The sequence below is a fragment of the Pinus tabuliformis genome, chromosome 9 (genome assembly GCF_031772625.1).
Source record: "Pinus tabuliformis cultivar Carrire ecotype Pingquan chromosome 9, CPIR1, whole genome shotgun sequence".
NCBI lineage: Eukaryota > Viridiplantae > Streptophyta > Pinopsida > Pinales > Pinaceae > Pinus > Pinus tabuliformis.
This window is the reverse complement of record NC_142307.1, coordinates 783964619-783982620: the sequence shown is the minus strand read 5'-3', so window position 1 is coordinate 783982620 and position 18002 is coordinate 783964619. Positions and strand designations below refer to the sequence as shown.

The 18002-nt window shown below is 32.9% G+C and overlaps 1 protein-coding gene across 1 annotated transcript; it reads left to right on the top strand.

Moving 5' to 3' along the window:
- The first annotated feature begins 16145 nt into the window (after positions 1-16145).
- Positions 16146-17104, top strand: LOC149151071 (protein TERMINAL FLOWER 1-like). The gene is made up of 4 exons (XM_089443048.1): positions 16146-16430; positions 16527-16570; positions 16663-16700; positions 16824-17104. The coding sequence occupies exons 1-4, from the start codon at positions 16146-16148 to the stop codon at positions 17102-17104; spliced, it is 648 nt and encodes a 215-aa protein (XP_089299174.1).
- The last annotated feature ends 898 nt before the right edge of the window (positions 17105-18002 follow it).

Below are 18002 nucleotides of genomic sequence, written 5' to 3'. Positions count from 1 at the left end.
CAATTCCACCAGTCTGATCCAAATTGGATTCTCCAAAAAAGAGTTATGCACAATCTCCCAAGATGACTTGATTATAGACCTTTCCAGAAGAGCGAACTTGTATGAAGTGCCACGTGTCAATTTTTCGACCTTTGGCTCTAAGAAAGATATACAAGAAACTAAAGTGCATCCTCTTTCTGTACCTTTTTACGAAATTTTAATCTGATCCTCAGAGAGAAAGTTATGACGATTTTCCCCAGGTCACCTGTTTTGAATGTAATTCAGGAGTCTGCAAAAAGACCAACTTCCTCAGATCATATCTCTGAAAATATCACGCGAAAAGCTCTAAAATTCATACCCAAGGTTCAGCGCGATTTCTTCTAAAATGAGTTTTTTTTGTGACTTTTGAAACGTCACAGAAAAAAAGTTATAGCGAAAATGCCACGATGACCTGTTTGGAGAAGCGAAACCCTAGAATCCAAAGCTCTGATACCAAATGTTATGAAACTAGCTCAAGAAAAGATAGAAAAGATAGATCAACGCCTTAGAATTTAGCCTCTTCGAGGGGGAAACCTCCTTTACATTACATAAATGAACAATTCTTGGATGATACAAATGAAAAGACCTCCTTTCTATATATAGGAGTCTAAGGGGTCATAACATAATCAGAGCTGACATAACAATAATAATGTAAGGGCACAATAATAACAATAGTGGGCTTCTATATGGCACAATAGTAACAATATGGGCACTACATGAGTAGATAAATATAATAAGTGGGTTGTACTAATAACAATAAGGGGTTACACTAGTAGTATAGGGGCCTAACAGAAACCACAACCATAGAGTAGTGGCAACCCTAGAGAGAGTGAAACATGATTTATTAAGGGGAATCATTGAAATATCAAGCAAAAGGATGAGATGGAGCCATGATTTAAGTAGAAATAGATAAGAGACAGAGAAGGACATGTTGGGCCAACAAATTTATAGCTATAACTAGAGCTTCCCCATAGGATAATTCCAAACCAAGAGGTTACAACCATCATCATCAATAATGGAGTTTTATAGTCGAGAGAAACTTAGGAATTCAAACCTCAATGGTTCCAAATCTAATTGGAATCCTAGTTGTAGGTAATCCACCTTCCAAAATGACAAATTAGAATGGTGCACTAGGCCTACTATGATGCACAAGGTCACGTATTGAGCCCTTCCCCTTTACCTCTACATAATGGCATGAATTTCGTAGTCTGTAAACTAATAAATTGATGGTACTATATCCCAGATATCACACTCATTATGTTCCACTTCTTATTCTTATGTTTGCATTAAATACCTTCAAGGAGAAATAACCACATCCACGACATTTATTACTAGTAGGACAATTTCCATGCCCTCCCTACCTATCCCTATATGTAATAAATTCCATAATATTATTTCAATTAACAATATCCTTTTAAATTATAAAAATATGTAATTTATATATTCAATAACATTATTCATAATACTAGTTATAAATAAATATTATAGTTATATAAAAACTAATTTATGAGAAATTTTCTATTTCATTTAGCTCATAAAGCTTTGGATTGAGGGTAAACTATTAAAATTCTCCTCCTTTTGAAAAGTTTATCATTTAAATCCATCATTCACATTAACCTACAAACCAAAATTCTATCTTATTTTAATATGTCCATTTAAACTATAAATATATCAATCTTATATAGACAATAATACTAATGATTATATTCATTTGTAAATAAAAGTAACATTAATCAATATCATAATTAATTTTCTTTACTAAAATTATCTTTTCATAAATTAATTTTATATAAACTATTAAAATAACAAAATTAACTTTTTCCATTCAAATTTAAAATAATATAATTTTATAATTATTTCAAAAATCATAATAAGATTTAGATTTTTTTTTTTAAACGGTATAGTTTCAATTTTAATTATGAAAACAATGAATCTGAAAATTAGATGAATAATTTGTATATATAAAATATATATAACAATTTTTGTTTTGTTAATTACATAAAATTAACATTTAAAACATAAAAAAGTATTTTTTAATGTTGTTTTTTATAGTAATAGAAATTATTTACATTAGTTTAGAAAAATCATTGTCACTAGTTTCATTATCGAAACAAGATGAATTTGAAAAATAAGCGCACCAAAACAAGTAAAGGAAAAAACAATTTTCTACCCTGCTTATGGGGAGATAAGAGAAAAAATAAAAACCTAGTTGAGTTGCAAATTTGATGGTAACAAAAATGTTACACTCAACACATATGTAAAGGAAAGCATAACTATATCCCAAATACATTTATTTCATTTATTGTCATTGGAAACAGGTATTGATATTTTGAGATGTTATTTGTTGACATTCCTATTTTAATAATGATAGGGGAAGGAAGACTAAGAAGAACCTTTGAACATAGAGGGTGTAGCACAACTTTCATTGGCTAATTGATCTATGAATCGATTAGCTAATATTCATATATGTGAGGGAATGTAAGTATAAATTCAAAGAAGGAATTGGTCGATGAGAACGAGGCAACACTCTAGCCTCTAGCATTTGGTGATTTTGAGAGAGGAGGATTCATAAAGGAACTTAGTAATAATGGAAATGATAAGATGAGAGTCACCTTTAGGGATTAGGCAAGACAAATTGACTGTGGAGGTAATTCTGAGCCCCATTTCAAGCACTCTGAGTTATAATTCATTATTTTTGTTGTGGCCAATGTAACCAAAATACAAATGAATTATGTCTCATGTTTTCTAGAAAAAGACTCACATGTAGCCTAAAGGACTAGGTTTTCCCTTGGAGGCACCATTGAAGTTTATTTTGATACAATTAAGATAAGGGGAAGACCAATGTGAGGATTATAAGAGAGTTCATGAGAGAGGGGAAAATGGGATTTTTGCAAGGGAAAAGGGAAGATTGAGACCAACAAGAATAGGAACCTAAGTGCCTTGGAATTCCAAGTCCAAGGATAACCAATTGTAGGTAAGGATGCTTTCTTTGAATTATGAAGAAAGGTATTCCAAAGAGAGAGGGCAGAGACTTTATATTTGTGGAAGTTACGTTGATTATGTTTTTTTCCATAGAATCTAGAGGAAAAAACCATATGCAAGAATCTAATCTCTATTTATAATGGTATTGTGGAATGGGGAAAAATTCCAAGTACAGATTAAAGAATCAATTCCAGAGATCCTAGGATGGAAGAATGGAAGAGATGATCATGATTTATTTTTTGACACAACATAAGAAATAGAGTGAGTGGCGAACATATCCACCGAGAAGCTCATCTTAGGTTGATGTTTTGTAATGGAGGAGAAGCCAAAAAAATTGTGCTATCTTAAGCCAAAGCTCTTAACACCAGATTCCATACCCTACTTTTTGATTAAGAGTGTGTTTTTGATTTATCGTAAGGAAGAAAGCTTAATTGATGGTGAAATAATCATGTGGCTTATATCCCCAATGAAACTTGTTTATATCTTCAGAAAAATGTATTTGTATTTCAAGAACTTGGGCTGATAAAGTGATGTCCCAAGAGGAGGAAGATTGCCCTCAAAAATAATTGGTCTCTAGTGAGAAGTTTAACTAGTAATTAGACACAATGTTTTCTCTAAGATTGCATAGGATAGTGTATATATTCAAGATTTTGTTCAATAAAAAGTTTCAGAAATTGAAGCCAAAAATCATCCCAAAAGCTAGCAATTTTTTTATATTTAACTTCCCAAAAATAGTGGTCTTGTATTAAATGCTTTCATTTACAAACCATACTCTAGATAGAAGAGCCCAATGACAATATGGCCATGTGCATGCACTCTTAATTAAAATACATTTTAGCAAATCTAATTTTTCTTTTTATATAAACCTAATTAATAATAAATGTGAAGTCATGATAACAATATATTTATACATATTTTATATAAATTTAGTTTAATTAAAGATAACAATAAGAATTTCTCTTCACAAATTTAATTAAAAAACAATAATAATTAAATATCAATAAAATAATAGTGTTGGGTGAATTTTGCCCAAAGTATTGTAGATATTTTTAAGGATCATAAGGTGCTTAAGTTGTATAATTCGAGTGCTTCAAGGTTCTTTGGGTTGCTAAATCTATTTATCCATTCAAATTTGCATTTCAAACGACAAAAAATAACAATTTCTCTAGATGCTTGGTAGAAAATTTTGGTAAAAATAAATTGCTTATACCATAGATCTCAGATTAACTCCAATGAGGACTCCTTTAAATTGTGTAAGTGATTCACTTCCCTTGATATGATTTTTTTAATGCTTTATTGGATGCATGTAACATATTGTAATTAGTTGTATATTCATAATTGAATTTAGATGGTACATTGCGACATCAATTTTTTACAAGCTAACATATTGAAACAATACCACCAATTTCCCCTTCTACTTAATTCCATCTATTTTTATAAATTAAATCAGTGAATTGAATGTTTTTCTACAACATAAAAAAGTGAATTAAACAATGCATTATAGAAAGACTTTTGAGGTTTGAAATATTGTCCAAAGAGAAACATCTTAATTGCATGGTGTATTATATTTACTAAAGCATTTTTCACTTATTCTTTATCTTCCAAATATACATGCTAAGAAAATAGTAATACTTTAGAGCCATGATAATGAAATAAAAGTAAGGTCACAAAATAGAAACATATATCACTCAAAGGTCTTTCCTTAAAAGCTTTTGGAACTTCGATATACTTGGGTTTCACTTTATTCTACAATCAAGAAGAAGGAACCATATGAAATATGGAGTCAATAAAACCCTTAGAGGATGAAGTGCACAAAAACAAAGTTGAAACAAAGGACTAACTTTTTTATATTTGTGAGGTTCCAATTATTTTGTTCATGTAATAGCTTTTGATTTATAATTTTTAGGTTTTGATGGTTCAAGCCATGGATACTTACCCTTACACTACAAAAAAACAAACACAACATATTAGGAACTTCTAGTCCTAATAGAACATGTCTCGAAGCCATTCCTAACATATCTTGAATCTCACAAAGGAAACCATACCTTTTTTTGTTCACACTAGTAATGGAAGAAATTGTGAGAACTTGTAAGCTTCCCTTATCATCTATACGTTCCTCTATATTTTTTATCACACTTGATTCCATGATGACTCTTCTTTCTTGCAAGAAAACCCATAAAAATTCTATGTTTTCCACACCAAACAAATAAAAGGTTCTGATTCAGACTTTTTATTGAACATTTTCAATTTTTTTTACTTTAATGCAATCAAAATGAACTTTTCATTCCTGCAGACCTCAGTATTAAATACTTAGGGCAAGTACTTTTAGGATTCTTATGTTTCACTACATGGAGCATAATTGCCCCATTATCTTGAGAGTTTAGTTGTTGGAAAGAAGTATATCAATTTGGAACATTCATAGGCTTATGTAAACATGAAAAAACATCTACCAATGTACAATTTTCACTTCAAAATATTAATTAACAAAAACAAAGTAAATGCAAGAACTCAGAAACTAACCATGCTAGAACTTTGATAGCCTTCACCATGATGGAGCTACCCTTTTGAAAAATATATCTTTGAATTCATATCACTACTAGTTATGTGAAAGATCCTCGAAAGGTTATCTAAGAGATTATCTTTTAACTAAAATGTAAGATCACTTATAAAATAGGAAACTACATTAAAATAGTTAGCCAACCATTTCTTTCCTTCTAAAAAATTAAAGAGGCCCCTCTCACCAGATTCACTACCCATGTGTTCATGGTCAAGTGACTGAGAAGCATCTTCTTTGTTCATCACTTTTTTCCTAGGCATTCTTATATAGTTGTGGTACAAGTTTCAAAATCCAGTTTTAGAATGCTCCCTTTGTGTATTATTGCATCAACTAAAATGTTCAACGTCCATGTGTTCATGGTTAGGTGACAGAGAAGGATCTTCACTAGCCATCCAAGGAGCAAGCACCTTAAACCAGAAGTAATAAACATATCAAATCAAATGCAACCAATTAATATATAGAACACTTGTTTACTCCAATAAATAAATACTTAAAGACATTACATATATAAATTCTTAGTTGTTTTGAAGTTAGAAAGATGCATCACTGACAACTCATTCATCTTAGACATGCATCTGCAAACTAAAATAGGCATAATATTCTCTTGAAGTAATTAATGTGAGGAACTTTGTTTTGAGTAGGTCTTTTTAGATCCCAGACAATGTGCATAATTCATAGCAACATATTCAGTTTCATTGTTTTCTTCTGGTTGAGGAATTTGAAGACTCTAGATACTTCTAAATGGTTCTTCTTTCATAATCATTTATTTTTTTGAGGCATTCAAAAATATCTAGTGTATTTTTTTAATCAGTTAATTCCATGCTTTGGATTTGAATGGATTTCATTAGATGAGACATCATCCATCATTGTTCCTGTAAAAACATGTGGCATATTTTAACAACAAAGCAAGACCAGTTATAAAATAAGAACCTATATTAAAATATTTAACCTACTATGTCTTTCCTTTTGCAGAAGTAATGAGGTCCCTCTCACCAGATTCACTACCCATGTGTTGATGGTCAAGATATTGAGAAGGATATTCACTACCCATCTAAGGACCAAGGACCTTAAACTAAAGTGGAAAACATATCAAATCAAATGACACCAGTTAATTTACATAATGTTTGCCTATTCCCATAAATCAATAGCCAAAGATATTACATACAAATGCTTAGTTGATTTTAAGGTTAAAAAAATCCATCATTCACATCTCATTCAACTTAGATGTGCATCTGAAAACATCTGTTGATTAATCTCAATCCCTCTTTAGTGACTTCTCCAAGGGAGAAGATATGTACATTTATTTAAGCTCATGCCCTTTGTCCAACTTATGCCCAATGGAATATTTCAACTTATTAAAGCCAAGATTCCTAATCATGGGAACATAGACCTTCAACTAGTATTCAATGCAAAAGAAACAATCAAGATAAAACAACCCTTTGTGCCTCAGAATCATGTTGGTATCATAAAATATAAACTCCAATAGCTCTATCGGGATCCAGTTGCTAAAGAGATGCATGGAATTAACAATGTCCATGGTATTATCAAAGAATTCAAAGCTCTCAGAAACAATTATATACATGGGGAAACCACTTTAGAAACAATGAATCTTTTGAAGGCCCCATTAAAGTTCATGGAGGTTGTAACAATCATCACATTTCGCTCACTCATTCTCATGGTGAAATTTCTAGTTCTACTCTCAATGTCCAACCTAATTTAAATAGTATTACTCTTTGTTTTCAAGACCTTGTCAATGGAGTAATTGATTTCAGATCCATGGCTATCTAACCACCTGGTTTTATCTCACCCCTCAAGATTGAAGCAATATTTGGAGTCGTCAAAGAACTTTAGGTATTTCCTCTAGATGAGGCACTAGTAATTTTGGCAAGAATATGCAGTCTAGATGATGCTAGAATTTGGTAGGGTTTTCCACATGCTCCCACAAAAAGGAAATGGATTCAAATGATTTGAAGGAATTGTAGCATTATAGTGTTAGCAAGGAAGAGGCTCACAACCTCTAAGAAATAAGCTTTGAGGTAGGAGTTGATCCTCTAGGTAAAACTATACAAGTGTGGGCAATGGGCAAATAAATGGTGTCAGGATTGAAGCTAGGGTTACAAGTAAGTGTGAGCTTTTTGTTGGCAATAAAGTCTTTGAGCTCCTTAGCCATGAAGACTCTATTGGGTTCTTGCCTTTGAAGCCACGAATCATTTGATTTATCACATTGCTGCTTTTGGGGTTTTATATAAATTATATCAATAGAACGAGCTCGAGAACTAGATTTTAAGAGACATGTTTGGAGGATTTGAGATTGGTTTTTGTAGAAATTTCTCTATGGATCAGCTAGCTCTGATACCATGTAGAAATTCCTGGAAATTCTCTACGAATCTACCTCTGAGATCTATGTAGAAAATCTGACTGTAGATTAACCCGATAATGCAATATAACTAAAGAAAAATACTATAATCTACTTCTACTATCAGTTTGATTTGCGGAAGCTTAAAGATCTAGCTGAATTACAGCTGAACACATATAATGATAAGAGGAAGAATCAATACACATGAAACAGATAAAATACTTAAGGGAAAGCCTCAGTTAAAAACCCAACTATTTTTATTATCATACAAGGTGGAAATATCTCATAATTACACAAAGTCTTCGCTCTCACATCTAGCCAGCTCTATGTACAATCCTCCTGGATGCTCACAGGAAATCAAGGCTTCTCACAAACCTTCTCCTCTGCCCTCCAAGCCTCCTATTTCCTTGCACAATTTCTCCTAGGTGATACTATTGTTACCAAGTGTAACATTGATCACTCACAGTGATCTCACACTGTGTAAAATTGTGCAATCCTCAAGGAACCTTCCCTTGACTTCATGCATGAGTTTCCTTTATAGGAGAAAACATGCAACTGATAGTACATTGTCCTAGAGACTTAGTTTAACTAGGTCTTTCTCAGAATAGACATGCATGAGTTTCTGATAAGGTAATCTTCATTTATCTGAAGTACACTGGTTGAGTGCATGCATGCATCAACTGACTAATAACTCATAATTAGTTCCTCGAACATTTTGGAACTAACTTAACTGGACTTAACTCAGTAAACTAAGCTAACTAATTACAACTCAAATATAACTCAAACTTATCTCCTTAATTAAGCGATAATCTCCTTAATTTAAGGGATAACTATTTCATGACTTCAGAAAGACTTCTAACTTGAATTTCTCCAACTAATTAATCCATAATGAATTAATTATTTCCAAGCAGTTGGTGAGACTAAATTCAATTTTAATTCACAATTTTAATTCAAGGACAAATTAAAATTGGAATATTCTGGATTCTATTTTTACCATTTCTTGTTGCTATTTTCAACACTCCCTCTCAACAAGAAATGAATTCAACTCAATCCCTATCCTGAACCTTTGGAATGTTCTGCATGCAACACTTCCCTTGAGTGTTAATTCTCCAGCAACTCCAAAAACAAAAAAAACATCCAACCTGAATGAATATGATGCATCTATCATCAAAGTCTCTAACTATTATTTCCTCTGTCAACTGAAAAGGTTTGTGCTTCAGCTGACTCTGCATTTTTGCACTGTTATCAATCCTTCTCTGCACTCTTTACTATATGACTACTCTAGCCTATGTCACTTTGATCTCTGACTGCATCAATCTCACTGATTCCTCCTGTTACTATGTACTTTGGGCTCCCGTAGCAAGGTACGATCCATGAGATAAAACCTCTCAATCGACCCTACCCAATTTCAGCCTTCTTCGGACTATTACTTCACATTCCCCACCTCACAACTAGAGGTATGGCTGCATGTGATCCCTCTGCCCACTTCTCCAATTGTGGCTCCTCCACAATCGTCTGAGACTTCTTCAGGGACTGCATGTTGAGAGGTAATTTACTCTCCTTCTCAAACACCAAGTCTCTAACATTTGTCTTGCTCCTCAAGGATTTGCATGCATCTTGAACCTCAAGAGCATACACGTTCTTGACTTGTGAACCAATCTATTTCACTTGTCTCATGGTGATCTGTCTAAGGAAAACCTTTCCCTTACTAAAGACGACATTGTAGCCTTTGTCTTCCAACATCGCAACCAATACCAAATTCCTCTTCAGTCGAGGCACATACTTCACATCTATCAAGGTGATAGGAGATCCATGCTCCCTCTAAAAAGCAACCGTGCCCACTCCTCAAGCACTATACCTTTTGACGTCACTCATCTCTATGCGCATCTTGAGGTCTTTCTCCTCCAAGGCACTGAATAAACGTTTATCACCAATCATGCGGAATGAGGCTCCACTATCAAGTTATCGACTACATGCCATCATCAATGACACCATGCATGCGATGAAGGTAAAGTCCATTTCGAACTGAGAGGCTAATGCCTCACCTTCTGATCCTTTTGAGGATCCCTTCTTAGACTTCTTCGATGGGAAATTAGTCGCATAATGTCCCATCTCCATTGAAGTATGATATGAATTCGATTTGCACTTGCAACCCCAAACATCAAAATTTGAATTCTCTTCTCTGTATATGATTCACAGTTTCGATAAACTCAACTCTGATACCATGTAGAAATTTCTCTATAGATCAGCTAGCTCTGATACGACGTATAAATTCCTACAAATTCTCTACAAATCTACCTCTGAGATCTATGTAGAAAATCTGACTGTAGATTAACTCGATAATGCAATATAACTAAAGAAAAATACTACAATCTACTTCTACTATCAATTTGCATTGTGGAAGCTTAAATATCTAAATGAATCATAGTTGAACACATATAACAATAAGAGGAAGAATCAATACACATGAAACACAGAAAATACTCAAGGGAAAGCCTCACTTAAAAACCCCTCTATCTGTATTATCATACAAGGTGGAAATATTTCAGAATTACACAAAGCCTTAGCTCTCACAGCTAGCCAGGTCTTAATACAATCCTCCTGGATGCTCACACGAAATCAAGGCTTCTCACAAACATTCACCTCTGCCCTCCAAGCCTCCTATTTCCTTACGCAGTTTCTCCTGGGTGATCTTGTTGTTACCAAGTGTAACATTGATCACTCACTCTAATCTCACACCCTGCAAAACTGCTCAATCCTCAAGGATCCTTCCCTAAACTGCATGCATGAGTTTCCCTTATAGGAGAAAACATGCAACTGATAGTACACTACGCTTGACATTTAGCTCAACTAGGTCTTTCTCAGAATACATATGCATGAGTTTCTGATGAGGGAATCTTTAGTTATCTGGAGTACACTGGTTGAGTTCATGCATGCATCGACTGATTGATAACTCACAATTAGTTCCTCAAATAGTTTGGAACTAATTTAACTGGACTTAACTCAGTAAACTGAGCTAACTAATTAAAACTCAAATATAACTCAATCTTATCTCCTTAATTAAGGGAAAATCTCCTTAATTTAAGGGATGAATGTTGCATGACTTCAAAAACACATCTAACTTGAATTTCTCCAACTAATTAATCCATAATGAATTAATTAATTATTTCCAAGCAGGGTGAGACTAAATTCAATTTTAATTCAAGGACAAATCAAAATTAGACTATTCTGGATTCTATTTTTATCAAAATGGTTCTACTTTCACAAAGCATTTCTTTAAGGAATTCAGAAAGTTGTAGTGGGTTTTGTTATTCAATTATTTCCATGCTTTGGATTTGAATAGATTACATTAACTACAACATCATCCATCATTGTTCTTAATTGTAACAAATTAATACCGGTCTTCAATTATTATTTATATATTTATGCCTTGTAGCATAAATATGTAAATAATAAAAGATAATATTTCTTGTTTATAATAATAATAGTAAATATTTCTATACTATAATAAAATTTCTAGAATTTTAGTTTAATTATTTATAATTACTAAATGAATAGTGAAAATTTAAATTATATAAACTATATTATAATATTTTTAAATAGTAATCACATATCAAATATTAAAATTTATTTTTAAAAAATTGCATGGTTTCTCTTTTATAAATTAAATTAATTAATTAAAATTATATCATTTAAATATAAATTATATAATTACCAATACCATTTATTGTTTATGGGTATGCAATATTATTAATATATGGCATTGAATAATGTTCTTACAATAAATTTTGCAATAAACTTTATTTAAAATAAAATAAATAAATAAATAATTATGAGAAAGTGGGAATGAAAAGAGTTTTATAATTAATAATTATAATATAGTTAATATGATAAGGCTGCTAATATGCTAAGACCCTAAAGATCGAGTCTTAGGGGTTCATCTCCCTTTTATCCAGGGGACCATTGATAAGATTGTAAGGATTCTTAGGAAGCATAATGTTCCCTCGACCTTTAGACCCCTTAACACCATTTGTAGCTCCCTCCGATCGGAAAACTATCATGTCAAACCCAAGGACATGAAAGATGTCTATGTTATTCCATCTTCCTATGCGACCCCATACATTGGTGAAATTGGTCGCTCTATTAATCAGAGGATTAATGAGCACTCAGCCAACTTAAAACATGGGAGGATTCAGTCTTCCACACTAGCAGAGCATGCTAAGAAGGATAAACATCATGTATGTAATAAGGAGGCTCGTGTTATTTCTAAGTTTGTGCAGTTTCATCACCAGAAATTTAGGAAAGCCATCAAGATTGAAAAAAGGCTGAGCAATCTCAATAGAGATGACGATTGGAAAATTAGCAGTTGTTGGATCCCTTCCCTCTCTTCCTAGTTGTTTCCTTTCGTTTTTATGCTCTTAATATTTATGGTCGCCTGTTGTCTTTCACCCATTCTTGATTAATAATAAGAACAAATTGTGTATACATGGAATAAAAATCCAAATTTTATATTCCTAAATATTGATGATAATGGTTTTTAATTAATGAGACAATTAAAACAAATTATTTTCTTTCTCATTAGTTCCTCATTGGTTTTAGTCAATTTACAAAAATTTACCTCATATTCTTTTCCTTAAATTTATTAGAAGGTCCATTATTTAACTAACTTTATAGGTTATCCTTTTAATAAAAAATGTTTATTATAGATTATTATTGATCTAAATTTTATATTTAATTAGACAGTTTTAAGTTTATATTAGATAGCTTAATAATTTAAGTTTATATTTAATTTAATAGTTTTATTAATAAGTTCTATTAATAAGTTATACAAACAATTAAATAATAATAATAATAATAATATCATTAAATATTATTGATGATGATGATAATGATGATGATGATTAATGTCTAATGAGACCAAACTTTGGTCTTTCAGACCTAAAGAAACGAAATCTTTAGTTTGATTTAAGATTTTATTCCTATGCTAAAATAGCTTGGAGAGAAGCCTCCCGAGCTCATTATAATTTTGACATCGTAAAAGGCTATGAAGGTTAGTATTGGAACAAAGATTATGAGACTGAGATCTAATGTGGTTGTATGTTGGTCACTCTAAGAGGAAGTGATTTTCATCCTCGATGTTCATATTCTCACAGAGATAGCAGATCCTTTCCATGCATGGTGTTTTAGGAATTTCCCAACAACCCGTTTCACTATGGAGCTCATGAGAGTTCATTCTAATCTTGGCTATATTAATTTTCTTCTTTGAGGTAGTTAAAACAAAGATAATTTTCATCTTCTATGGTGGGGTTGATGACCTCCTTATAATATCTTCATTTTCGTTTAGTTGCTAAATCTTTCTCACACCACACCTTTTCTTTGAAATTAGAAGTAACAATATTTTTAATGTTATTAATGTTTTACAATGCAACATTCTCGTTGATCTCCCAATGGTTTAACTAGGCATTGGTGTCTTTATACGAACCTCCTTTGAGCCTTAGGTGGTTTTGGATGGAATTTAAAGCTACCTTAGGAAGTCTATGGTTTACTATGTTATTAAGTTTGTGCTTGTACAACAGAATCCTATTCATAGCTAGGCTCCTGGTATGGGAAAGACCCACTTCTATAAGGAGAATAGGATAGGGTGTATTTCTTTTAATTTTGAGGTTATACGTTATAAAATGCTTCTAGATTTGCTCAATCTTTCTCCAGGACTCTCTAAAGATGCTGCAACCCCAAACTTCACATCCATATAAGATAACAGGAGTGACTAAAGTTTGAAAGATGAACTTCTTTCTATCCCACATTACGAGTTTTTCCATTTTACAATTATTTTCAAGATCAAAATAAGCTTTCCACCTCCCATTAATCCTTTTCTCAATGTTATAGTTCCAGTTGAGTTTGTGATGGATATCAATTCCTAGGTACTTGTAAGAAGATACTTCTTCCAAGTTACTATTGTTATACATAAAATTAGTGTAAGTGTCCTTCTTGGATTTTATAATGATAACTTTTGTTTTGTCAGTGTTAACAGTCATACTCATGGTATTGTAGAAATCCTTAAGAAGTCTAAGTTTCTTATCAAGATCCGATGGGCAGCTTATGAGAAGAACAATATCATCAGCATAGTGAAGAAGGATGATGACTATCCTAACTAAGATCGTGCCAGCACAACCTACTTCCTCTAAGCAACCTTCTAGCTTGTCGATGTAAATGCCAAATAGGGTAGGGTAGAGGGGGAAAACTTGTTCAACTTCGATATTACTTAATATCTTTCGACCACCCCTCATTGCTCTTTAACTTGGAAATTACATTCTTGTATAATGTTATAGCGGCAGCTTTCAACTCGAAAGGAACCTTTAGCTCTTCTAATCTATTCCATAGGTTGTTTCTAGTAACCATATCAAAAGCCTTTCTAAAGTCCACAAAGCAACAAAAGAGATTGGATTTGTCATTGCGGCATTCCTCCACAATGATCCTAAGTGTAACGAGGTGGTCCATTGTTGAGTGATGCCTTCTAAAACCAGCTTTGCCTTTAGCCTACTTACCTTCACTTTCAAGCCATATGCTCAACTTCTTTTCCAAAATAATACCATATAACTTCACTAAGAGAGGGTTGATCATAACTGTCTGATAATTAAAGGGGCTATTTGTATCCCAACATTTAAAAATAGGGATAATGAGGCTCTCAGTCCATGGCTTAGGGAACCCTTGCTTGACCGCTTGATTGAAAAGCGTGTGGATGTGGGGATGACGACAAGACCTCCAATTTTTAAGATTTCCACCTTGTAACCTTCAATGTCCTTAGCTTTCCCATTTGCGAGGCGTTTGACCCCAAAATCAATATCTTCTAATGAGAAAACTTCTTTCATTGTGAGCAGGGTTTCAAAGTTATCCATGACATTTGAAGATTCATAAAGCATTTTAAGATAGGAATTCAAGGCATGTAAAGAAATTTTATTATTATCCATAGTATTCCTAGTTAGAATCTGCCTCCAGAATTTTTAGGACCTACCATAGAGATGTGTAAGAGATTCTCTTGTCTTTTATGAATATACTGCCTTTTGTTCCTCCTATTTAGGACTTTGTATATTTTTATCTCGCCAATTTTAAGAGATTCATCAACAACTTCATTAATTGCTCTCCTAGCACTTTTAAATAATAATAATAATAATAATATAATTTATAAAATAATAATTATTTTTATAATATTATTATTATAGTTATACATTTATGAATATTAATACTAATAATAAATCCATACTATTTACGTCTATAAAATTATTAATATTAATAATCCCTAGATTTATTAATATTTTTCCTATTAACATTTTACATGAATAATATTCAGAACATTAAAAATATTATGTTTGATAATGTGTATATCAAATAAGAATTAACTATAATAATTATTATCTAATAATATTATTATAATTAAACAATATTATCAAATATAATATTAGTCCCTATACTTATGCCTTAGTCCACTACAGTGGGCTAGTCAAATATAGTCATTGGTCAAGTCTAGTTCCCAATCCGACATAGCAGTTTCCAGTCAAATATAGCAGTTGGAAGATTTTCTCTCCTTATTTAACCTACAAACATGACATGGTTCTTCAACTTCCCTGGAGTTTTCGAGTCAAATATAGCCATTGGAAGATCTGCTCTCCTTATTTAACCTAAAACCATGACTTGGTTCTTCAACTTGCCTTCCTAGTCAAATATAGCAGTTGGAAGATCTGCTCTCCTTATTTAACCTACACCCATGACCTCGTTCTTCAACTTGCCCTGAGGATGAACCACACTTGTTGGTGCCCAGTCCGACAGAGCAGTTTCTGAGTCAAATATAGTCGTTGGAAGATCTGCTCTCCTTATTTAACCTACAACTATGACCTGATTCTTCAACTTACCCTCACGATGAACCATACTCATTGGTTAGAAAAATGTCAACAAATGTATTCTTATGTCATTAAAACCAAAAAAAAATCTTAACTTCATATAAATCAAAATAAAAAAAACCTCAATTCAACAAATGAAAAATATTGTGACTATTGTTACTGGCTGATGGATTAAGGCAATTTAATTTATTTATATAGCTCTCTAATAAGACACGCTATCAAATTAGCAGCGTAACACAACTTCAACCATCAAATCGTGCTTCTGATTCATCCGACGCGGCCACAATCATTTAGCTCTCCGGTCTTTCGACTGGGATTTTCCTGCCTTAACCAGAGAATGGAGCGAGAAAGGCGGATTCAGGAAATAAGAACTCAGGTTCTGGAGCGAAAAGGGCGTATGCAGGAAATAAGAACTCAGCTGCTGGCAGCAGGAGTTATCGGAGGGGTTGTCGACGATTTCGTTCCTCTTTACAAGTTTTCTGTACTCTGCGACAACATGGAAACCAGCTTGGGCGAGGAAATTGCGCCCGATGACATGCTATCCGAACCGTTCATTTTTTTTGACGAAGATTATAATGTGCTCCCTGATCACGATATCTTTCTCAACTCCATATTCATACTGGTAACTATTTTTTATTCCAATTCACGATTATTATTTATTCATCATGAATTTTTCATAACCACATAACTAAAGTCGTTCATAAATCCAAATAAGCAGGCAATGACTGATCCTGAAACTCCTGGCCACGAGTATTTGCACTGGTATGTCATAATCCTTTCGCAAATTTCTGAATAATATATAGCACCCATATCTATTTCATCTAAATTACAGCATTAATCTGTACGTTGTGCAGGCTGAATACCAAACCTTTTAGCAGCAAGCCTGATGTTGGTATGTATATCATGGCCGATGCCACTTTTTCTTGATCTTTGAAATCATTGGATTGAATGTGTGTTAATGTTTTTTCGGTTTAATGCTCAAAATGTCATGTGTTTCTTTGTGGTGCAATATCAGTTTTGCCGAGCGACAGTCTTCTCAGGTACGAAGCTCCGACACCCACGCGTAGTGGCAAGATGGTTTTCACATTGTTCAGGGGTCCATGCCGTCCCTTAATTGAGCCCAACTCGCGGGAGAACTTCAGCACCAGAGCTTTTGCCAACGAAAATCGACTTGGACCACCGATGGCCGCTGGTTTTTTCTATATCAAGATTGAGAATGAAAATGAACAAAGAATGAACGTAGAATTTCCTGGACAAAATGCAGCGCCAGCTACTCCACAAGTAACCGGCGAATAAACAAGAAAGGATGAAGTAGACGATGTTTTTTAGGAGGGTCATGCACGTACTATCGTTTATTTGAAAATCAAATTCGTGAGTACGTTGGACCATTTTCTGCGTTTCAAGAACTTTGTGGTTGTCATCTATATATTAATATGCGAAATTGTAACTATTTGTAACATGGATAATATTTGACGCAATCAATAAATATATGTAGAGTTGAATCAAATTATTTTCTGCGATAAATCTTTTGGTAACCCATTTGATATATTCAGTGCTATTTCTAATCAAGCTATCTAACAACATCCTGAATTTGTCATGCAAAAATCAAGATTCTATAACGGAAATACCATGACTATAACCAGAACAGAATCTTGGCCAAGATCAAGAATCGAAGCGCGGATCTGTCAAGCCAGTTTTACTGGCATTTCTTAATAAAAGACTTCATCACGTTTGATCACTTAACTTTAGTTTTTAATACTAGGACGGGAGATCTTTGATTGAATTATTTATTTCTTACAATAGCTAAATTGGTTTGTTTTTCTTTTCCTTTTTCTTCAGTTAAAACTTTAAATTGATTTGTCAATGAACACAGATATTCATAGTGAGTGTATTCATAATCACTTGAATTGTATCTCACTCTCTAGTAGCCATGATTTATTCCATTTAACAGCGAGGGTTCACTATGACCTGAACTCGCCATGTACCTAATTTTTAAATTGTATTATATGAAAAAGTAAATATGAATAATAATGATATACAGGCAGAATTAGAGATTTATAAAAGTTAATGTTCGCATGGATATTAGGGATGTATAAAAGTTAATATTCGCATGGATATTAGAGATGTATAAAAGTTAATATTCGCATGGATATTTGTTGGTTATTGCCGCTAGCAGCTTCCACCAAACGCAATC

Coding starts and splice junctions, on each gene's coding strand:
- LOC149151071 (XM_089443048.1), top strand. CDS start 16,146: ATGGAGCGAGAAAGGCGGATTCAGGAAATAAGAACTCAGGTTCTGGAG. Junction 16,431..16,526: donor TCAACTCCATATTCATACTG/GTAACTATTTTT, acceptor CCAAATAAGCAG/GCAATGACTGATCCTGAAAC. Junction 16,701..16,823: donor TAGCAGCAAGCCTGATGTTG/GTATGTATATCA, acceptor GTGCAATATCAG/TTTTGCCGAGCGACAGTCTT.